Consider the following 23,079-nt stretch of genomic DNA (forward strand, 5'->3'; position numbering starts at 1 on the left):
CAGGTCCAACGAAAAGATCATGCAATAGACCTTGAAATTCATATTCAGGTATATTGCAGCTCACAGCATATTTGATTATACAATCATATCAAAAGCTGCTACTGATAACAGCAGCGAATCCAACAACTCAACCTAACGTATATTTGGTCTGCGTAAAAAGCGAAGCCTTGTTCACATTCTCGCTCGCCCAAACGATATTCTTTCGCCATGTCCGGCTCACTCACTCATATCCTTTTCGAAGGAGCATCAGGATATGCTCTCTTCACCGTATCAATGCAAGAAGAGATAGCAGCTAAATCAAAACAATTACAAGATTCTATCAATGATATCACTATCTTTTCTCGAATGATTCAATTAGCTTCATTTTTACCTTTCACCACAGCTGCTCAAGCTTTAGAAAATGCCAATGATGTATCTGAAGGTGTACTAAATGATCACTTGAAGAACTTGTTAAATTTAATCGTACCTAATACAGCTGGAAAGACCAATAAGAAACAATCTGGTGTATTATTAGGTGTAGTTGAGAGAGGATTAGCAGGTGCTATTCAAGGAGAATTAGGTATTCCTTGTGATACTTCCGAAAGAGCTTTAGAATTGATCAGAGGAGTTAGATTACATCAAGAGAAAATTTTGATTAAAGGTGGTATGCAACAAGGAGATGTAGCTATTGCTCAATTAGGTTTGGGTCACTCATACTCTAGAGGAAAAGTGAAGGTGTGTTTCGGATTCTTTTTTCGTTAATATCCTTCTTCATCTCTTCGAAAAGGTGTTCTACACCTTTTGTTTTTCGACATCCCTTTTCTAAATGCTGTTTATGTCTTTCGTATGACTGACACGTCAATGTCATTCAGTTCAACGTCAACAGATCCGATAATATGATCATCCAAGCCATCTCCCTTTCCGATCAACTCGACAAAGATCTCAACACATTCTCAATGAGAGTAAGAGAATGGTACGGATGGCATTTCCCAGAGCTTTACAAACTTGTTCCTGATTCACATCAATACGCTTCTTTGGCGGTTTTGATTGGAGACCGAACCAAAATGACCGAAGACTTATTGGAGGAGATGCAAACTATTTTAGATGATGACGAAACTCGAGCTAGAAATGTTTTGGATGCTGCTAGAGCATCTATGGGTTCAGATATCAACGAAATTGATTTAATCAACATTTCAAATTTTGCTGAACGTGTTGTCAAATTGGCTGAATACAGAAAGAGTCTAAGAAGGTATTTGGTAGAAAAGATGAATGTCGTTGCTCCTAATTTATCGGCTTTGATTGGAGAAACAATCGCCGCTCGATTGATCTCTCATGCGTAAGTCTTCATATTTTTTGTTGTCTTCTTGAAATCGCCTTGCTTTTCGCAAAGCTTCACAATTCTCCAAGCTCTGAAACCGAAAGCTAACTCTTGTTAAATGTTTTGTAGCGGTTCCCTTACCAACCTTGCCAAATACCCTGCCTCAACAGTACAAATCCTTGGTGCCGAAAAAGCCCTTTTCAGAGCATTGAAAACCAAAGGTAACACACCTAAAGTATGTTTTGGATTTTGACATGATGAAATACGAATTTCTTACTAACATCGAGTATAGTACGGTTTGATTTACCACTCCACATTTATCGGTCGAGCTGGTACTAAGCATAAGGGACGAATTTCCCGATTCTTGGCCAACAAATGCTCAATAGCGTGCAGAATCGATTGTTTCTCTGATGTACCTACCAATAAATTCGGAGAAGCTTTGAGAGCTCAAGTGGAGGAGAGATTGAACTTCTTCGAGGTGAGCTATGATATTCTCCTTGTCCTGTGGTCCAAATGAAAGCTAAAGATATCTGTTCGGCCTTTTGTAGACCGGTACACCAGTATCAAAGAATGCCGATGCTATACAAAAAGCATTGACTGCTATTGCAGCTGATCTAGGAGATGATGAAGATGAAGATGATGACGAGGAGGGTGATGTTAAGGAAGATGATGTAGCAGATGTGAGTTTGAAGCCTACAACCCAGATGAGTGTAGAGATTTCAGTACTGACTTGATGAAATTACTCGTTTTAGGCTGTCAAACAAGTTGAGAAAGATCAAAAAACAAAATCAACAGGTGGACCATTAGATCCTGAATTAGCAGCTATTGCAGGTGGATTACCTTCAGCAGTATCTACTTCAACACCATCAAAGAAAGAAAAGAAAGAAAAAAAGGAAAAGAAAGATAAAAAGGAGAAGAGAAAATCAGAAGCTATGGAAATTGATACACCTCAAGGTGAAGAGAAAAAATCGAAAAAGGATAAAAAAGAGAAAAAAGATAAGAGTGAAAAAGAGGAAAAGAAAGATAAGAAAAAGAAGAGGAAATCTGAAGCTTAATTGAATTTCACATAGGCTATTTCATTTATTTCTTTTTACAATCTATTCATAGTTTTATCATTTTTTTGTTTGCCTTTTTTGTCATTTTTTATTTGCAATTGCATGGATATATACCCTATTTCGTATTACAGCTTATTATCATTAACTTTTATTTATACTAATGCTACATTGGTCCGCGACTTGCATTTTCGACTGTCTAATCAAATTCGATCCTAGACATTCCAAATTTGACTAGGCTGAAAAGTGATAATTTAAAAGTATAGATTCTATGAATTCAAGATAAGGAAATAATTATCATTATCCGAATCTTTTCATGTATGAATTCGGTTAATCAGATACACATATCCTTACAGAGGGATATCGAAAAAGGAACTTATTTATGGATTTCCGAAATCGATCGCTGATAAGTTTGTCTTAGACCTAGACTATGATACCTTTCCTTTCCCTAATTCCCCTAACGAGATCAACTCCTGAAAATATCCTTTGGTATTCATCAAGTCTGATCCGAAAAGGGATATTTCATCCTTTCAGGATTATTATTGATGATGGGTTCGTAAGTGGATATTGACCAGTCCAAAAAGTTATAAATATGTACATGTTTCCACTGATTTTAAGATATCGATATCAGAACCAATTCAACAAGTCAACTGTACAAGCAACTTCCAAAATCATACGTATATGGTTTATAATATCAAATCAAATTCATCTTAAACAAATTAATCTAATCAAAAAATATATAACGAAATATATTAAAATGCAATCTAATCAAGTTGCTATTGCTACATCTGCATTATTAGTAAGAGAAGGTCAAACGAATTTTGCTCGTAAGTCAAGTTGGAACTCGTTCAATCAATAATTATAAACATTGAATTAACAATTTATTTTTGTAAATTAATTAATCAAATAGCATTTACTCAACCTGATTTATCAATTGCACATGTACAATGGTTACAAGTTTTAAAATCAAGAATGGATCAATTAGAAAATGCAAGAGAATTATCATTAAATTTTGATTTAGGTGGAACATTTATTGATTCAGATTTAGTTGCACCTTTAGAAGAATTAGTTGATGAAGCTAGAAGAATGGTTTATTCTTTAAATGGTGAAATGAGAAGAAGATCAGAAGGTAATTTACCTCCTTGGATAATAAATAAAATATCTTATGAAATAAGTAAATCTAAAATGGCTAGAGCGAATTCTGCAGGTCAATAATTAGAAAATTAAATCGTGTCATTTTGTATAATTTTGTGATTTGTTGTATTTGTATGAATAAATCTTTATTGTCAATGTATTTTTGTCCCATCCAGCATATTGGAGAAATGACACCTTGAGATGCCGTATTGCCGCCACTTTACTATTATAGACGGGAAGAGCGGTGAATACCGCCTGAAGTCGCTTAAACAAGGTGGAGGAAGTCCACTATAAAAGTCGTTTTTGTCCCTTGTTACAACGTACAAAAAGCATGTTCTCATGTAAGTTTGACATCTCACATCTTCGCAATCAGCTTTTTTTGTTTGCTGCACCGAGATTAACTTCCCTGACTGGGATTCAGTGATGGGACCAAACGCGATGGAGCTGTGTCGCAATGACCCTTCGTTCGTCTGTCGGTCCAGATGGCATCCTCCACAAGTTCACATTCCTCATATCAAAACGTCCTTTGTTTTGGCCTGGAGATAATACCAAATGACCCACTATAGCTAGATACTGGAAATTACATATTCTAACATGTTTCTCCCTCCAGTGTCTGCTCTCATCTTAATCAACCTCCCATTTATCTCCTTAATTTCAGCACTTAACGATAATCTAACTGGACCAGGTTTAGCATGGCCAAATAAATTATGGGTACCAATGGGAGGTTTCACTTCACCTGGAACAATTATATCATCATATTATAATTGGGACTCTAATCCTTTAATTCCTTCTATTAAAGATTTATCAAATTCAATAATTTGGGAAATTCCATTTCCATTTATACCAATGTTATGGGGATGTAATGAAACTTATATTAAACCTTTTCAAAAAAATTTATTAAAAAATTTTAATAATATTTTATTAACTTCAAAAAAAGAAATTTTAGGATTTAATGAACCTGATCATCCTCAACAATCATTTTGTGAACCTAAACAAGCTGCTTTAATTTGGAAAGAAATTTTAGAACCTTTAAAATTAAAAGGTTTTAGATTAGGTAGTCCAGCTGTAACAAATGGTGAAATTGGTAAAAAAAGGTTTAAAGATTGGTTTGATGCTTGTAAAGGTGAATGTAATCCGGATTTCCTAGCTTTACATTGGGTAAATATCAATTAATTCAAAAAAAAAAAAAAAAAAAAAAAAAAAAAAAGTGTAATTGATGATTTTTTTTTTTAATTTGGTGAATTTAGTATGATATTATACCTCAAAATTTCATAGAACATATTGAATATTATCATAATGAATATAATTTACCAATATGGATAACAGGTGAGTATTCATTCCTTCCCCCGCCTCCCATAAATTCTCTTTAATATAAATACCACCTTCCTCCTCGTCATGGTATTTTTCTTTGACTTATAATGATCAAATTGTGTTGTTTATAGAATACGCACCTCAAAACTTTTCAGTATACAATTCAGAAACAGGTCAATATGATGGTCAAGCGACATATATAGAAGTTCAAAGATTCATGGATATAACGACAGCATATATGAAATCTGTTGATTGGGTTGAAAGGTGGTTTTGGTTTGGAGCAATGTACGATATGGTGAGTTTCACAGGTCATTCCGTCTGTGATCGTCACGCAATTATCCAGATTTAATTAGTATAGCTAATCCTAATGATGTGTTACAGCAAGGTGTCAATGAACTTGACTGCCTATTCGACGCAGGTGGAAAACCCAATCGTACGGGAGCACTCAATGAGCTAGGTGTGCAATATGCTGGATCGAATGGAAGTGTTACGATTCAGAACAGTATGTCCAGTGGCACTGAAGACACAACATCGAGGGCATCAGGCAAAACCAAATTATATTTAATTGGAATCACCTGTTGTCTTATAATCACTGAATATTTGATAGAGCAATTGAAATAGAATGTATGATATCATGATGAATTCATAGCATGCAAACATGTCAATATAAGTATAAAATATAGATAAAAACCAAAAAGGATGTACAACAGTGAAAATCTAAAAAATCGCAATCCGTCATATCAGCCACCAGGGCTCCTCATCTTGCCTATCCAGAACACATCAAACAAGCATCTTTGTTCTCGATCGAACATTGTAAAGCAGCTTCAGCTCTCTCTTCTGCTCTTCGTTTAGCTTCCTCGTATGAGATTTCCTCTTCTTCAGAGGGTCTAGGCGAATCTTCCCTAATTGGTTGGGATTGAGGTACTGGTGCTGCAGAAGCTGTTGTAGCAATCTTGACTTGTCTCAAGGGAGCTACAAGAGTATCAGCTGATGGTCCAGCTGAAGATGGGGCAGGTGAAGGAGCGTTTCCAGCAGCAGCGTTGGATTTAGCTTGCTTGAGAGTAGCGGCGTCGATGGTGAATTGAATGGCGTTGGCAGAAGGTTTAGTTCGGAGGTAGTATGCACCAGTCTTGAGTCCTCTCTTCCAACCGTAGAAGTGCATCGATGTCAATTGGGAGAAAGATGGATTGGCCAAGTGGATGTTAAGCGATTGAGATTGATCGATGAACGCTCCTCGATCGGCAGCGAGATCGATAACGGCTTTTTGGGAAATTTCCCAGACTGTTTTGTAGATAGCTTTGAGCTCGGTAGGGATTTGAGGAATATTTTGAATGGATCCACCGGCGGCTATAATGAGGTTCTTCATGTTGTCATCCCATAAACCAAGGTTGATAAGATCTCGGAGTAACCATGGACAAACGACTTGGAAATCACCTGAAAGTACTCGTCGAGCGTACAACATCGAGGTGTAAGGCTCGAAGCATTCGTTCCATCCCAAGATTTGAGAAGTTGAGGCAGTAGGCATAGGAGCAACCAATAAAGAGTTTCTGACACCGTGTTTGGCAATGTTAGCTCGGAGCTCAGTCCAGTCCCAAAGGTCGGTTGGTGTTCTTCCCCAGAAGTCTGGTTGAAGTTTACCTTGAGATATAGGCGAACCTTCGTATGAGGGGTATTTACCGAGTTCTTGAGCCAATTCACATGATGACTCCAAGGCAGCATGGTAAATGGTCTCGAAGATTTGAATGTTGAGCTCTCGCGCAGCTGGAGAATCGAATGGCATTCGAAGAGCCATGAAAGCATCAGCGAGACCTTGTACACCCAAACCGACGGGTCGGTGTCGCATGTTGGAGTTTCTGGCTTCAGGCACAGGATAGTAGTTTCGAGTGATAACTTGGTCCAAGTTCTTGGTGACGACTTTGGTGATTTCGTGAAGTTTCTTGAAATCGTAGGTTCTTCTCTCGAGATCGACAAAGGCAGGAAGAGCCAAAGAAGCCAAGTTACATACTGCCACCTCATCAGGAGCGGAGTATTCGATGATTTCAGTACACAAGTTGGATGATTTGATGGTACCTAAATGTTGTTGATTGGATTTGGAGTTGGCAGCATCCTTGTAAAGGATGAAAGGACCTCCGGTCTCGGTTTGAGCTTCAAGGATAGCAAACCACAGCTTTTGAGCTTTGATGGTCTTTCTGCCTTTACCGGCCTTCTCGTAGCCTTCGTAAAGTTTTTCAAAGGCTTCGGAGTGAACATCGGCGAGACCAGGGCATTCGGAAGGACACATCAAAGTCCAGTCACCGTCTTGTTCGACTCGCTTCATGAAGAGATCAGGGATCCAGAGGGCGTAGAAGAGATCTCGAGCTCGAACTTCTTCTTTACCGTGATTCTTCCTCAAATCGAGGAAGTCGAAGACATCGGCGTGCCATGGTTCGAGGTAAATAGCGAAAGCACCAGGTCTCTTGTTACCACCTTGATCAACGTATCGCGCAGTAGCATCATAGGCTCGCAACATGGGGACGATACCATTGGAGTAACCGTTGGTTCCTGCGATGTAAGCACCCTTGGCACGGATGTTGTGGATGTGAAGACCGATACCACCGGCGGTTTTGGATATTTGAGCACATGTCTTGAGGGTATCGTAAATACCGTCTATCGAATCATCCCGCATTGCGACAAGGAAACAAGACGACATTTGAGCGTGGGGTGTACCAGAGTTGAAGAGCTACAAACGACCTGTCAGCTGGATTCTACGTGAGCATATTAGAGGTGGCTGACTTACGGTTGGAGATGCATGGGTGAAGTATCGTTCAGACATCAAGTTGTAAGTCTCAATGACTTTGTCGATGTTGGCTCCGTGGATACCGACAGCGACTCGCATGATCATGTGTTGAGGTCGTTCGACGATCTTTCCGTTTACTCGGAGAAGGTAAGATCTTTCAAGCGTCTTGAAACCGAAGTAATTGTAGGCGAAATCTCGATCGTAGATTATTGCTGAATCAAGAGTCTCCTTGTTGTCCATGACAATCTTGTAAACATCATCGGCAATCATAGGAGCGTGTTTACCAGTCTTTGGGTTGACCCATTCGTATAAATCTTGAATCACGTTTGAAAAGAGTTTTTTGGTCTCTTTGTGTAAGTTGGAGATAGCAATTCGAGCGGCTAAAATAGCGTAATCTGGGTGTTTGGTAGTGAGGTATGCAGCGGTCTCAGCAGCGAGGTTCTGGAAGTTGAGATCAGTCAGGATACTTGAAAGACTGTTTAGCTGGGGAGAACTGAAGAGAACAGACTCACATCAAGTTCGACAGTAGTTATACCAGCGTGGATACCAACAATGACTTTTTGGGTGATTTCGGCAGGTTCGACAAAATTTGGGTCAAGACCGTATGAAAGCTTGTTTATACGAGCAGTGACTTTATCGAAAGCGACTGTTGATGGAAAAATCCGAAGTCAGCGAAATCTGGTTTTGGAGATAGCAAATTTCTTCACGTAAGGGAGGAAGAAAGAGCTGTACTCACCAGGCTCTTTTCGGCCATCTCGCTTGTAAATCCACATAACCATCTTGAGAAGGTTATGAATGCGTTGTGAGTTTTTCTGAGGTTAAGGAGTACAGATATGGGTCAATAGACGTTGTTCTTGTAGTCTGTAGTCTGAGCGCGTCGGATAAAGATTGCTTAGTAAGCTCTTGAAATTGATTATTCTCACCTCGTGAATGAAATAAAATAACTCACAATCGTTCGTTGGCGTTATTCGTAGTCAAGGATCTAAGCCTTTATTGATACAATTGAAATGTCTAATATGATAGATATTTGAAGGAAGAATAAAAGATGAAGAAGAGAAACATTAGGATCGCGTTGAGACATAATTCCACTCCCCGCCCCTTTTTAATAAATTCTGCTTACTACTGTATATGGGATCGCGTCTTTTCAAAATGTTAGAAAATGGATTATGTAATGTTTGATTTTAATCGTAATGTTTTGGTACGCGTCAACCGTGTTTATTTCTGTGATCTCGATGGACGCGTCAAATCAGGTGAAAAATTAGTTTATTAATCCTGTTTTTACGCGTCAAATCAACCCTTAACAACTCAGCCTCCTCTCTCGTTTGTAATGTCATTTAAATACAATATAGGGTCGGCTGACCGGATAGAACTACTTCTAAAGCTATGGATTGTTCAGCAAAAGTGGAGGTAGGTTAGTGATTTATCAGGGTAGAAAAATTGGAAACGATCTGGATTTCTCCTGATGGCTGGCTTGAAACTATATGTAGAATGACGAATGGTATCACACAGTCAACTTCATTGACGCGTCGCAAATCGATATATCGTGTAATGTGAATGTAGACGCGAAACGTCATCAGTGGGAACGCGACTCTCCCGTCTTTGCGATTGGTATTGCTCATAACGATAGTGCTTGATCGGTCTCGTTCAATGTGATCGGCTTGATTCGGAGTACAGCTGAATTCTGACATATACTGAAAGCAAGCTTATCGGCCGCATTGACCTTATCACTTAGCTTCGAGATAAAATACTAGGCCCCAAACAACTCGATTGATGATAGCTTTCGGCCGTTCTCGGGCATCGATGTTTATCTGATAAGATATTGGGTTACTTCTTCGGCCGATCTCCTGCTGACGGCAAGCTTAGATGAGACGAGCGAGCGCGAGCAGCGCCAGCAAGCTGTGCTGTCCAAGACTGAAATGTATTTCCAGCGTCATTCACCTAGAAATAGAGCCCGCAGGCCATGTCTGAAAAGATGCCAATCACGATTGATATCAACAAGTCGATATCTCTCACACGAAGCGAAGGAATGAGTGATAAGTGCGACTGTAGTGTAGGCAATAATGGTATCGATAGACAACTTCTTGAGTACAACAGTGTCTTGATACATTAAAGCCATAGCCCAATCTGAAAAAGCGTAAAAATGCTATATCAATCTAGAAATAATTGCCCTTACCAGCATATTCTCCTCGCTGTTCAGCATCATTGTCCTCCTTTTGTCCTGAGTCCTCCTCACCATCCGGACTAGGCAATCTGTGAATCGGTTCAAATTTACTTGATGGAGGTATGAATAGCTTTGCAGCGAAGATTGGTCTTCCGGGCGGTATGACTAAGCTAGATGAAGGCGGTATAGGCTGGAAAGCAACCTATCACGATATATGATTAGTACTTCATTTGAATTTTCACTAATGAGCTAGGTCGATACCAATCACTTCAAACTAACCGTATCATTCAACTTTATATAAGTCTTCAGCCAAGCATTTGTATCCTCAATTTCCCTTTCCACTCTACCCAGTCTATTTCTCCTTTCTTCTTTTTTTCTCTCGCTATTCCTCATTGATAAACTCTTTATTCCAGATTTCAATTTTGAATTTTCCATATCTTCTAATCTTTCTAAGGAGTCTTTTATAAAAGCTATTCCTTCTCCTAGTTTCTGAGATTTTCCTTCTGCAGAATCAATTCCAAGCCATTTATACGATAATGCCATACTTAATTGACTTTCTTTTTTTAAATATCTCTTCAATTCAACTATCATTTCTCCTTCAACGGAATCAATTTCTATCGTATTTGATTTGTCTTTTGAGAATAACTTTTTTGAAGAAGATGAACTGGATGATGAAGATGAATTTGCCTTAAGTAACGCTCTAGAAGAGTTGTATAAAGAGGTTACGTGTAAATATAATTTGGCTAATAAGGATGGTGAAGGGTGATTAGAAGGTAATGGTGGACCTGGTGGGGAGAAAAGTGAATGAGGAAGTACTGGTAAGAGAAGTTTACGTATTGCGGTCAAATGTGCATCTGCAAGTAACATCCTTTATTATAGCTATCAGCGACTATGAGCGTATCTTTCCATTGTGTCGTTCTACTCACATGGATAACCCCTTGAACGTCTCTCTGTTACTCTCGATAGGCCATTTTTGACCGCCTACTCGTCCTCCACATGCCTGTTTAACAGGATCAACTTTCAGACTAACATTCTCGGATGTCCATTCCGCTATTCCAGAGGCTTGACAAAGTAGATCAACTGCTCTGCTTAATCCAGCTGTCGTCCGCTGATCATCTTCCTTTGACATGTGCGGTATACTCTTTTGGCCCGGATTAGGTTCGAAGCTGGGTAATGCGTCCAGTATCGAATGAGCGTGATTTGAAAGTGCCAAGACATAGGTGAGGAGGACGAAAAGGTGTTCTGAGTGAATGGAAGGAAGGTGAAGTATGGGCGAAGAGAGAGTGTATGAGGTTAAAGGCGATGTCCAAGGGAAGTCTAGAAGGAACGTAGATTAGCTTTGAAAGGTATGATGAATATTGATAAAGCTTACTTGGTTCGCCCCTAAATAATAATTCATCTGCATCTAAACAAGCTATAATACCTTTTAAGTATGGCAAATATACTTGCACAGCATCAATGATAGCGAGAGCACTCGATCCAGGTTCTTTATCAGATACACTTTTCAAGCTTAACTGCAATTTCGTCCTTGCTGCTGTAGCTTCAGATAGTACATTCGTATAACTGCCTGATGGATCGGTTAAAAGGGATGAAAAGGTTAAAAGCGTTGTAGTTGGAAATTGAAATCCATAGGGCGGCATGACGAGTAGTAAGTAGATCTAACCCGCGATCGATACCTCGACGAGCTGAGATGCAATAAGGTTGGAGGTGATAGACATCATGTCGAGCCATGACATGCTACAAGCTGGAACATGACGGATGCAGCCTGCCAAGAAGTTATGTCCCCTGGCTCGTCATCCGGTGGGTTCAGAGGTACGGACAACAAACGATCTCCGTTGCCGGACAGGAGGGTCTTCGCATCACAGCGAGACACGACTGGTTGTGTTTTTGAGAGACCAAACCAAACTTCATAAGCTTGAATTACTATCACATGCGTATGAGCGATCCTCCCAGACTACTTCATTTGTTTGACCTGCTGACTAGGTCGAATCTGACCAAACCGTTGACAGAAGAGAATCAGTACTGGTATCTCACTTGGTGCGTATGGCTCGATTTGGACCGCAAGGTCGTCTTTCCGATCACGCAAAGCCTTGCACACGTGGGTCTCGCTTGTTCGTCCCATCGAGGGCACATTCAATGAGTTGGTCCTCATACACGAATCCGGTGGCAGCATATCTATCCGGTGGAGTGAGAAATTATCATGTCGTGTTCAAGCTACAACCCAGAGGGTCTCAGGGCGATTCTCTTCCGTGTTCATGTTAATCCTGACACATTATAGCGTGTTGCCAAGAACCAAAGTACATGGGGTTCTTGGTGATCGAATGAAGTGGGGAGACGTTTCTCTCTTTTTTGGGCTTGAACAGTGTATGACGGATAACATGAACAGCGCGTCGTCACGAGGGGTATCATCCGTTACTGAAATTCTGATCAGACATATCAAATCTGTTTCGAGAACCCTTCCGGTCATATTATTGTACTGGAAACCGCATGTACGCCTTTTACACTCTCCCCGCATATACCGGCGGATTTAATTCCAGTTCAAGAATTTACCTTTTGATACCGCCCACTCGCGTGAGTATAACGTTATAAACGAGATGCCAAGAGGTCTACTATCAACATTTCATCGAGGGTTCGAATCAGGAACCACAAGGAACGAACTGATCTCGATCAAATTCGAAAACATATTTTTTAGTTTCTCTTGGAATTAGGAAATCATCTTCTTCCGTGTGGGGCATCCCGAGTTCTTCTACCATAGGAATCATATCAGGAGCAATCGACCGAATATTCCCTGGAGCCACTAGCGCCGCATAACGAAATGTGGGGTTATCCTTTATCCGTATTCGAAAACAATTCGGTCAATTCCCATAAAGTAGATATAATTCGAAAATCAATTCCTGGAAGTAGCTTATCTATTCGAAAATATTGATCGATGATGGCGTATCAATTCGAAAATACTCAACAACCTATCGGAAGACTCGGAAAGAATAGGGAAATGAATGATTCGCTCTCGTGAATGTCTTCTCTTGGCATTGTATGATGTGGATGTGGCATAAGGTCGAGTGAGGCTATATAAACTCCCTATCGGAGACCCAAGGGGATAGCTTTCTTCCCCAGACAAAAGTGAACCAAGAGCCTACTTATAATCACGCTAGTCAGCTTCATACTTCCCTTATACTTCATTTTGACTTAATAGGTTGACAAGATGTCTTCTGACTTGCCTACCCTTGCGAGACAACAATCCGACGCTTCAGAATGGACGACAGATGCTGAGAAGGGTGCTGTCAAGCATCTCGATCATGCTACTGTCGATGTACCTCACACCATCTCTGAGGATGACGAAGGACCAAACGTCGGTTTGGCAGCTTACGAACAATCCAAAACTATGGGTGAAGTTGTAAGTCTTCCATCCTCCCACCTCTCACCGTCATACCGACACCAATTGCTGATTCCTTTTTCTTTCAGACACCCGAGCAAAATAAACGAATTCGATTGCGAATCGACTTGCTTTTATTGCCATTATTCCTAATAACTCAGACTTTACAATATCTCGATAAGACAGCTCTTAATTATGCTAAAGTCTTCGGTATGGAAAAAGCAATGGGAATGCACGGTAATCAATATTCCTTAGGTGCCGCTATTTTCTACATGTATGTCAACTTTGCTGGCTTCTGAAAAGTTTCGCGACGAGATCTAAGCTGATATATGGTATAGTGGATATATGGTTGCGCAACCTGGATGGTCTTATTTGTTAGGTCGATTACACGCCGGAAAGGTATTGGGTGCATCAGCTTTTATTTGGGGTTTTACAGTATTAGTCATGGTTTGGTCAAAGAATTTCTCTCATGTAATGGTTACAAGATTCTTTTTGGGTGTTTTTGAAGCTGCCGTTACACCTGGTTTATCTTTGATGACTGGTTGGTGGTATAAAAGAGATGAAATTCCTTTAAGACAAACTATTTGGTATTCAGCCGTAGGTTGGGGAGGTATGATTGGTTCTTTGATGGCTGCAGGTATCTCTAAAGTGAGTGATTTCATATGTTACTTCGTACAAGCTAGCAATGGCTAATTTGTTATTTCATTGGTAGATGGATGATCATCCTACTCCTCGATGGAAGTTGATTTTCTACATTTTGGGATCAATCACAATGGCACTTGGTGTTTGTCTTTACTTCTTCCTTGCAGATGGTCCAAGTACTGCAAAATGGATCAAAAAAGAAGATAGACCAGCTGCGGTCAATCGAGTTGCTCAATCAGGTGTGGGTTTGAAGACGACCAACTTTAACTGGAAACACGGATTCGAAGCTCTCAAAGACCCCAAAACGTGAGTCGTCACTTCCATTTGGATTCCCCTTCGGCGCGACTAGTCGTCTGCATGAAACTGATTTTGATTAAACTTTCAGTTGGTTCCTTTCTGTCGCTATGTTCGGTTCATCTGTACCTAATGGAGTTTTAACCAATTTCTCGGGTACAATCATTAAAGGATTGGGTTATTCAACTTTCAATGCCGCTTTACTTGATTGTGCTGGAAGATCACTTCAAGTTATTTCACTACTTATTGCTGGTTTAGTAGCTACAAGATGGGCCAATACTAGATTATTGATGATGACTGTTGGAAATTTGATTTGTGTGTTGGGAACTGCTATGATGAGTTTCTTACCTTTCACAAAGCATTATACCTGGGCAAGACTTATTGGATTCTGGTTGGTCAAGTAAGTTTATCTCCATCCGTTTGAGGGAGGTAGTTTGCTATGAAGTTTTAGAACGCTGATTCTCCTGGTTTTAGTACTCAATCAATTGGTTTCACTATCGGTTTAGTCATGGTTTCCTCAAACATCGGTGCTTACTCCAAGAGAGTAGTCACTTCTTCATGTATCTTTGTAGCTTACTGTGTCGGTAATATTGGTGAGTGACAGATTACTCTCAATGAGTTAGCTTTAGAGATGAATGCTGATCAACCCTTTTGTGAAATCTACAGTTGGTCCTTTGACCGCTTTGGAAAGTGAAGCCCCAAGATACCAGACTGCAGCTTATTGTATGATGGCGGGCTATATCCTCAAGACCATCTGTCACGGATGTCTTTGGGTCTACGTGAGTACAATATCTGGCAACCAGAAATAGTATTACATTTTAGCTGATATTAGAACTTGTATCATAGATGTGGAAATCTAACAAAACTCGAGACAAGAAATATGGTCCCGCTGATCCCGTTTTATCTGCTGATAACGGTATGAAAGGTATGACCGAAAATGAGAACATCCACTTCAGGTATGTTTTGCAATGTATTCTGTACACAAAGGCCATAGACTGATATCGAACTTTAGATACGTCTTATAAACAAATCCAGATCGTACTTCAAGAAGGGTATCACGAGTCATCCAATTATCCCACCGTTTTGTACTGAGATTGGCCATGTAACAAAAAACAAAATGAGTAGTCATGATTCCATCGGTCCTATTGGAAACCACCAGTCATCCGATTGTGTACTTCAAAGTTATAGTGTGTCAAGGATCGTGTTCACGTATGCATTGGATAATCTGATTATCATCTTTGCGAAGGAATATCATTTCAGCGTTTAGCCAATTAGCCACTCTCGATCTGCCCTCTCAGAGTGGAGACCCCACGGAATCGTAACATGTCAATAAGCGAAAAGCTAAGCTACAACATCCTAATTTCTCATTTACCAGTTCTTCTTTTATATAAGCATAGAAATATCAGTAGGCAACATATGTTTACTCGACTCAGTCCATTCTTAACTATGTATTGGTGACTACGGAAGAATGGAGAATGGGCGATATGAGATCACTGCCAAGCGGAAAAGTGGAATTATCAATATCGGTAAAATTGTTCTTGGTGCGTTTGAGCTTTCTTGAATCTCGGGTTGCTATGGATGTCTTGAGCTAATCAAGTGATCTTTGATAGGGGTTTTTGACACGTTAGCGCTTTGGTTCTTTCTATATATGATATTCGTTTTCCCATCATCTTTCTATTTTAGGTATGTCCATATCATTCCACATTCCCTTTGGTTGTCCTGACTGGTTTTTTGAATGACCAATAAGATGGTGGGCAATTATAATGCCTGTATTAACAAATTATACTTCAGCAAGATTAACAATAAACTTAGAAAAAGAACTATGGGATACCTTTATAAGGTTCTTACAAGCTCAAATTTTCTTTAATACAAGTTGGAAGATCTTACATTGCATTAGTACTGGTTAGTCACGTTGTTTCCACCATATGCTCAAAGTATTGTTTCTGATCGTTCGGGTCGGAGCTGAGATGATTGTGTATATATCTCTAGGTACTTTCGACATTTCCATGTTCTTGACGTGATGAATTGGGTTCTGTAAATAAAGGTTGTATTTCTAAATCCAGATCGTTTCATCGAATGCATTGTATATATCTTGATGCACTCCCGGCCACTAGATTGATTATCAGTGTGAAGTATTGAATAAGCTGATTTGATTTAGAAACGGAACATTGATCATTATGTTGAGGCTGACTTCACGTCTAATCAACTATTGCTCTTCTTACAGCTTCCCTTGATGACTGATCGATATGATTTAAGATGTCTTCATTGCAATTACATTGATCTACCTTATCACCCTTCACTCACCCCCTGTATATAGTTATATACTGTACATATATACAATTTAACCGATATCATAAATCGTCGCCTAGAAATCCCCACTCCGAAAAAGCTATTATCAAGTTAGGTAGACTTATATTAGGTGAATACACTTGACTTATCCTAATAACATATTACCTCAATGATACTAATAAATCAGGTCATGTGATCGTTACAGGTATGATAGATACATTTTTGATTTGGTCAACCATCTATGCGATATTCTACATTCCTTTGCATATTATAGAAGAGTAAGTATTGATAATTCATATATGATTAATTTCGAATTTAAACGATTAATAAATTGTTAGGAATCATATTGTTTGGTTATCCCTCTTGATTCACTATACTATGGCCAGATCACTTCTAACTCTTCCTCGGACGCTCGATCACCGGTTCCTTCATAATCGTGTAGAATCTGAACGTTTAATATGGGCATGTTTGTGCTTAGTTGTTATCTCCATCATATTGGTCATAACGGTGGTATGCGCAACATCACATACTGATGAGTATTATCAGTAACTTTCAAACCACATAACATCGGTATCATATAACATGTAGATAAGAGATGTCAAAGTTGTAATTTGTCAAAGCTGGAAAAAGATGGGCCGAAAGTCATTGGTCAGAGATTGGAATGGTCTTGAGCTGACGAGATCTCAAACACTGATAATTCAAAATAATTCCCATGATCCAAGGCTTTACTCTCATGCAGACAAATGAAATGTGCATTAGCATGTGCAGGTTACCCACACAGTCAGACATCGGTTGAATGTGACATGCTGATTTATGCATGTGTACGTGAGCGGACTATGAGATGATGTCTAGTGATTGTGATCGCCGTTGCAATAACGGCACTGTCCTGCACTTCCCATCATTCTTACTGCATTCACTTCTTTCCAATACTCTTCCTGGCATCATCGAATCTCCTAACAATGACTTGACATTGGGTCACAGCGCAAAGCTGCTTTGTCTTCACCTTGACTTGATCATTGAAAAGCTGTAATCCAGAAGCTTTCTCGACATATTCAACCGGAACGATGAATGATCGCAAATCAGCTTGATCCGGAATCTCCTTATTTGGCAAGACGAAAGCTCCCATTGCTAATTCCTTTATAGTGTCTGGTGAGGATGACGAAGGGTAGTTGGGGTTAGATGACGGTTTTTGAGGATAAGAGAAATCTGGTCTAGAAGCTAAGATGACTTTTGCGAAATGTGTTGGAACTGAAATACTTGGTGGATTACCAATCACTTCGTATGACTGAATCGGCAGTCATTTCTCAGTCTACTAAGTCCACAAGAGTAGGCGAACATGTTAACTCACCACTCGCCATTTACCGTCTGCTTGCTTGGCTGGCAGATATAGTGGCACGCTATCAGATCGTCAGCAAGAACGGGGTACAAAGAAGCAAGAAGACTTACGTGAATACGTATACATCCTCAAAATTGGTAGTCAATCGTCGACAGAAGTCTTCTAAATATGCCCAATCTGAACCGGACCGATGAATATCAGCTTCCTACAAAGCATCGTTTGATCGCGTGTCAGCTGACTCACAATGCCTGTTGAACCCATCGCCGACTTGAGGAGCTATATTTGACAAGTAAAAAGTCTCGTCCATTGCCTTCTGCGATATCTTGGCATCGGCCGCTGGAACCCTAAAAGCCAGGAGACAAGGTGTCAGCGAGTGTTGGCGGCAATGCCGACTAATTGAGCTTTCTGCTATTGCGAGAAAGCTATCGAATTGAGATTGGCGAACTCACATATGACCACGATCATACCCGCTCTTGAAGTCTGAATTACCACATATAAGCTGTTAGTCTGCTCCTTGTAGGGGAGGCAGAAGTTTAGCTTACAATCTTGCATCTTCGCTCTAAACATCTCTGGTATATCCTCGTCCTCCTTAAATACGCTCCTTGATCTATCACCCTTCACTACTACTTTATCGTTATTTCCAGCGGTATCTCCCTTCCTAGCTTGTTCCAGAGGAATAGGCGTGTTTCCTGGTGCCGAAGGTGGAGGAGTCTTGGCAAGAGAAGTCGCTGTGAGATGTTCAGCCGTCCATGCTGGGTGTTGTAGCCTTCGATCATAAGCCGCTGTATATGCCGTTCGTTTGAGTATGTCTGGGATTGGGCCTGTTTCAAGATGTTAAGCTGTGAATCTTGTATGTCACGTTGATGTCAGATCCTAAAACAAATAAGGTTCACACTCACCTGGGAACCCATGCGAAAGTACGGTACTCCCAGTAGCTGTGGGTATCAATGCTCTACTTTCCTGTCTACCGCCTTCAGGGGGAGAAGGTGGAAGTTGAACATTAGGTAAAGGCGATGTTGCTGGCTTTCGAGGATACAGAACACCGGCACCTACGCCAAGTGTGAGACCAGCCGCGAACAGTAGCGATGGACCTAGCGTCGGCATCTTCCTCAGATTGATGAGAAGCTTGCTTGGAGACAGATGAAGACGAACATTGAACGCGAAAATAGTAGTCGAATGGAATTTAACTTTTTCGTAACTGCTTTTGGATTTTGAAAGTGGAGGTATGTTTGATTAGGATCTTTCGTAATGCCTTCAAGTTACACAACGTAAATTTCTATTCACCATTAGGATTTTATACAAGGGTTCGGAGTATTCCAACGGAAGATCAGCAAAACTAAATCTTGAGCGAGCTTCATGACAACGATTCTGTTGATATCTGATTGTGGATTCCTCCCTCTAGTGGGTTTCCGCAACATTCAGCCAGGTACAGCCTCATTGTGATCAAAATGTCGACAGAGCATCTTATGGGGGACATCGGAGCCGTCCTCGAAGCTCTGATGGGCACAGCAGACGGTCCGAGGCAAGAGTACGTTGTAATTTCCTTTATTCCCCGCATTGAAGAACGCTGCTGATGTTGATTGCAGAGCTGAGAAACATTTGCGTACCTTGACGATTGACACACCTGCAGAGGTACTGCTGCTTCTCTCTCAGATCGGTGCTCAAGGCGTGGGAGGATTCCAACTCGACGCAAGTGATCTTTCCACGCTTTCTTCCTTCCTTGGAAACCAGCTGATATTTCTGATGGAATGACAGCACCGACTTTTGACTCTAATTCTGCTCAAGAGATTAGCTTTCAAACCTCTTCCTGGCTTATTCCTCAACGAGAACTCTCAACATGCGACTGCTCCCTTTGATGTGATTCGAGAGACTACTAGAGGAAGGATAGAAACTGTTCTGTGCGCGGGGTTGAAAGATGAGATGGACACTAGGATGAGGAAAGGTTTGGGTAATTGTGCTGCTGCTTGGGCACAAGAAAGCGCAGCAAGGCATCGTAGGCTCTTTTTCACTTACATCTGTTATTGCAATCAAGCTTACCAGTGTTCAAACAGGACCGTTATTACCCTTACCTCCTATTCTACTGGAATTGACAACATCTCCACATCCATTCCATCGATTTACCCCTTTCCAGCTCCTCGACATGACACCAACTTTACTAGTCGACTCGGTCAGCGATCCACTGCCTGCTCCTCAGCTTGCTCAGATCTTATTGGCAGGACTGCATGATCCTAGTGTCGATGTACGAGTCGAAGCTATGAAAGCTGTTCGAAGCGTTTTAATGGAAGGCGTGACGGGTAAAGAGAGAGAAGAAATTGGGTCGCAATTAATACATCAGGCTTTCCAGGTATGCTTCCCCAATAATCCCTCACAATGTATGGCATCGTACAAGGCTCGAAAGCTCATTTGACCATTTTGACTATAGTCCTTACCTCGTTTACCGTCAAATCTACTATCTCATGCTTTGGTACCGCTAGTAGATCTTGCCTCGGTCCACCCCAATCTCTTCTTAGCTACCCTTTCCGATACAATTCCTTATCTCCTTTCACTCATATCGCCGCCATCGAGCTCCGTCTCTCACCAATTCTCGCAATACCCTCCGTCAAGAATGGGTCAAGAAGACTGGGAGGAGATAGCCAATCCAGCTACAGAGATACTTCTGTCATTATCGGAGCTCAGACCTACGCAGTTGGAAGCCTGGGAGTCAGGAAGAGCAGCTCGAGAATTAGTTGGGTTACTGATAGGTAGACAAGTCGGTAGCTTCGAGGTAGATTGTCAAGAGTGGTTGGACACTACGAATGTTGGTTTGCCTATCTTACACTGTGTTCTGACAATAGCTGACTGCCAGTTTTAGCTGGACGAAGAAGACGAAGATTATCCTGTATTTGCTGAAGAGGCTTTAGATCGATTAGCACATGCTCTCGGTACGTTATTCTTTTTTAGATGGATGGATAAATGACTGACGATGAGCTCTAACAGGAGGTAGTACGATATTACCAGCCTTGTCCAGTCAGGTGGAAACACTTCTTACCCAGCCAGATTGGAGATGTCGATATTGCGCTTTAGTAGCTATTGCAGCAGTGGCGGAAGGTTGTCTGGAAGAACTTCAGCCTCGTATACGCGACGTACTAACGTATGTCTTCCGATAGATTGGTGAAATTTTCACTAATTGCGCACATATACAGGATCATCTCACCGACCGCTAAAGATTCTCACCCGAGAGTGCGGTACGCCTTCTTGCAATGCCTTGGTCAACTCTGTTCTGATTGCGACGTGGGTGCAGGACATCCTGATCGGCAAGTCGTGGAGCTGATATGCCTAATAGGGTGTTATGCAACGGGAGTACCAAAATGATGTATTACAAGTATGTTTGTCATTGCTGGAAGATCCTGTAACGAGGTGCGTCTAAGTCACCGCTCTGGATCTGCTCTTTCACTTATAGAATGTCCCCCGCTGCAGAGTGCGAACACATTCGGCGGCCTGTCTCACCAATTTCTTCCAAGATGTGGAGCCTGAGTCCTTCGCAACATATTTACAGCCATTGGTCGGGTCTCTATTGAATCAGTACCGGTCCGGGCCGTTGTATCTGCAAGAACAGGTACTAGCTACAGTCTGTGAGTTTCCGCTGATGGAGTTTCTCGGTGAGATCGCTGATCATATGTCAGCCAATATTGCATTGGGGTCAATGGAAACTTTTTTACCGTTCTATCGTGAGTATCGTTTTTTGAGTATATGCAGATATTGGCTTATACACTCGTTCATAGGAGATGTGATGGATCTATGTATACATACTCTTGCACACGCTACTACAGATGAGCAACGTAAATTGCAAGGTAGAGCCATGGAATGTGCGAGTTTAACAGGTGAGTCTGTGAAATGAGATGTCTTTCTCGTCGAGACTCACGCTTCTGTCGGTACATACAGGTTCAGCCGTTGGCAAAGCTGTGGGTTGCTTGCGCTTTCACTAATTTTGATTTCCGCAATACTGACTGATGAGCAACGCACTGAACAGACGTTCGCTGGCGATGCTGTAAGAGTCGCGCAGTTGATGATCGTGATCCAAAACTCTTTGCAAAGCGACGACAAAAGATCGTCTTATCTGATGGATGGTGATTACTCGCTCCTGAGGTGACCAATCTAGCATGACTAACGAATCAGCTGACAATTCTTTTCCTTTTTAATAGCGTGGACGAGCCTATGTCAGACATTAGGGGACGATTTCGAACCCTTCTTACCCCAAGTTATACCTCCTTTGCTCAAAGCAGCTGCGTATGTACCCACTAAATCTGATGCTTGTGAGTGCTTCTGTTCACCAGTCAATCGGTTCAAAGCTTTATTGACCTGCTTCAAAAGTGTTATCTAGCTTCGAAGAGTCTACACCAGATGCCGAAGAGGCGCTAGTCGCGTCAAATACCTCAGAAATGGACGAAAAGGTGCAGGCTTATGAAAATCTCACTTTATATGCTTTTACCATGAGAGCCAAATTCCAGCCTTGGTTAATGCAAAGTATGGAGTTGAGTCTCGGTGGTTTGGTGGATCGATACTCCGAAGGTGTGAGAGAGGTGAGATACACTCAAGCTTTTATAATATGGACAATCAAAATTGAGCTGACATTGGATTGCTCATTATCAGGCAGCTGCCTTGTGAGTGGATGTGCTCCTTGTAAAACCAATTTGAGAGGCGAGAGATGCGGTGGTGACTCGTGATAACTTGATGTAGTTTGGTACCTGGCCTTCTTCAAGTAGCGAAGGATGCAAGAGTCTGGAATGATAGTCCTAGTAATCTTTTAGAGGTATTTCAAAGAGTGATTAACGCTATAGCGAAAGAGAATGATCCTTCCTTCCTTGCATTACTGTAAGTTCTTATATTCTGTCCTAGCATTTATGGATTGCTTCGTGCGGGATACTTACTGGAATTCAATGTCAAGATACAAATCATTCACAGACTCCCTTCACGTTGTATCACTCTCTTTACCCTCTAACCTCTCAACTCAATTGATTAATTCTACTGAAGCTCATTTGCGAGATTTGAAATCAACTAGAATAGATAGAGAAATACAATCTGAATATATGGATGAAGCGGATAAAGAGATATATTTGGAAGAACAAGAAAATGAGAATTCTGCATTGGACCAAATTGAGAATTCTTTGATTATGATCAAGCAATTCGATGAACAAGAAGAATTTACATCTCGTATTGATAAGGTGCAAGGACTGAGAACGGAAGTTAGGAAAAGGGGGCTGAAAGAGGATGAAACTGATCAAATGTGACAGTGAGATCTCGTGCGTGATTATCCTAAATAGTCATTATGATCATGCAGTATTGTATGATGAGCATATTGATAGCAGTTTTGCCCTCAACTATGTTTCGTTAATGTACACTGTCTGACGATTCTATGTGAACTTCATCAGCATTCA

The 23,079-nt window shown here is 40.9% G+C and overlaps 8 protein-coding genes across 8 annotated transcripts; 5 read left to right on the plus strand and 3 right to left on the minus strand.

The window, feature by feature from the left end:
* Positions 1 to 207: 207 nt before the first annotated feature.
* Positions 208 to 2,352, plus strand: I206_105504 (uncharacterized protein; the record flags this gene model as incomplete). Its single annotated transcript, XM_019155339.1, has 6 exons — positions 208 to 714; positions 852 to 1,315; positions 1,427 to 1,532; positions 1,590 to 1,775; positions 1,846 to 1,977; positions 2,050 to 2,352. 6 exons carry the CDS (start codon positions 208 to 210, stop codon positions 2,350 to 2,352), a joined length of 1,698 nt encoding a protein of 565 aa, XP_019011493.1.
* Positions 2,353 to 3,106: 754 nt separating this feature from the next.
* Positions 3,107 to 3,564, plus strand: I206_105505 (uncharacterized protein; the record flags this gene model as incomplete). Its single annotated transcript, XM_019155338.1, has 2 exons — positions 3,107 to 3,176; positions 3,260 to 3,564. The coding sequence occupies 2 exons, from the start codon at positions 3,107 to 3,109 to the stop codon at positions 3,562 to 3,564; spliced, it is 375 nt and encodes a 124-aa protein (XP_019011492.1).
* A 513-nt stretch (positions 3,565 to 4,077) lies between these two features.
* On the plus strand, positions 4,078 to 5,415 carry I206_105506 (uncharacterized protein; the record flags this gene model as incomplete). Its single annotated transcript, XM_019155337.1, has 4 exons — positions 4,078 to 4,641; positions 4,731 to 4,809; positions 4,926 to 5,089; positions 5,176 to 5,415. The coding sequence occupies 4 exons, from the start codon at positions 4,078 to 4,080 to the stop codon at positions 5,413 to 5,415; spliced, it is 1,047 nt and encodes a 348-aa protein (XP_019011491.1).
* A 145-nt stretch (positions 5,416 to 5,560) lies between these two features.
* I206_105507 (ribonucleoside-diphosphate reductase, alpha subunit) lies at positions 5,561 to 8,349 on the minus strand (the record flags this gene model as incomplete). The annotated part of the gene is made up of 4 exons (XM_019155336.1): positions 5,561 to 7,513; positions 7,571 to 8,011; positions 8,083 to 8,216; positions 8,307 to 8,349. 4 exons carry the CDS (start codon positions 8,347 to 8,349, stop codon positions 5,561 to 5,563), a joined length of 2,571 nt encoding a protein of 856 aa, XP_019011490.1.
* Positions 8,350 to 9,723: 1,374 nt separating this feature from the next.
* On the minus strand, positions 9,724 to 11,371 carry I206_105508 (uncharacterized protein; the record flags this gene model as incomplete). Its single annotated transcript, XM_070203141.1, has 4 exons — positions 9,724 to 9,933; positions 10,011 to 10,599; positions 10,658 to 11,048; positions 11,104 to 11,371. The coding sequence occupies 4 exons, from the start codon at positions 11,369 to 11,371 to the stop codon at positions 9,724 to 9,726; spliced, it is 1,458 nt and encodes a 485-aa protein (XP_070059242.1).
* A 1,562-nt stretch (positions 11,372 to 12,933) lies between these two features.
* I206_105509 (uncharacterized protein) lies at positions 12,934 to 15,039 on the plus strand (the record flags this gene model as incomplete). Its single annotated transcript, XM_019155334.2, has 8 exons — positions 12,934 to 13,125; positions 13,194 to 13,378; positions 13,443 to 13,752; positions 13,817 to 14,052; positions 14,132 to 14,440; positions 14,515 to 14,633; positions 14,707 to 14,819; positions 14,887 to 15,039. 8 exons carry the CDS (start codon positions 12,934 to 12,936, stop codon positions 15,037 to 15,039), a joined length of 1,617 nt encoding a protein of 538 aa, XP_019011488.2.
* Positions 15,040 to 17,242: 2,203 nt separating this feature from the next.
* I206_105510 (uncharacterized protein) lies at positions 17,243 to 18,769 on the minus strand (the record flags this gene model as incomplete). The annotated part of the gene is made up of 7 exons (XM_019155333.1): positions 17,243 to 17,614; positions 17,678 to 17,726; positions 17,776 to 17,842; positions 17,909 to 18,009; positions 18,115 to 18,145; positions 18,208 to 18,486; positions 18,565 to 18,769. 7 exons carry the CDS (start codon positions 18,767 to 18,769, stop codon positions 17,243 to 17,245), a joined length of 1,104 nt encoding a protein of 367 aa, XP_019011487.1.
* Positions 18,770 to 19,113: 344 nt separating this feature from the next.
* Positions 19,114 to 22,932, plus strand: I206_105511 (uncharacterized protein; the record flags this gene model as incomplete). Its single annotated transcript, XM_070203142.1, has 19 exons — positions 19,114 to 19,193; positions 19,252 to 19,354; positions 19,421 to 19,658; positions 19,717 to 20,009; positions 20,088 to 20,462; positions 20,517 to 20,586; positions 20,642 to 20,795; positions 20,848 to 20,935; positions 20,988 to 21,061; positions 21,122 to 21,276; positions 21,328 to 21,372; positions 21,427 to 21,525; positions 21,587 to 21,606; positions 21,675 to 21,771; positions 21,847 to 21,957; positions 22,016 to 22,224; positions 22,295 to 22,305; positions 22,382 to 22,516; positions 22,590 to 22,932. The coding sequence occupies 19 exons, from the start codon at positions 19,114 to 19,116 to the stop codon at positions 22,930 to 22,932; spliced, it is 2,700 nt and encodes an 899-aa protein (XP_070059243.1).
* Between the last annotated feature and the right edge of the window lie 147 nt (positions 22,933 to 23,079).

The sequence above is a fragment of the Kwoniella pini genome, chromosome 7 (genome assembly GCF_000512605.2).
Source record: "Kwoniella pini CBS 10737 chromosome 7, complete sequence".
NCBI lineage: Eukaryota > Fungi > Basidiomycota > Tremellomycetes > Tremellales > Cryptococcaceae > Kwoniella > Kwoniella pini.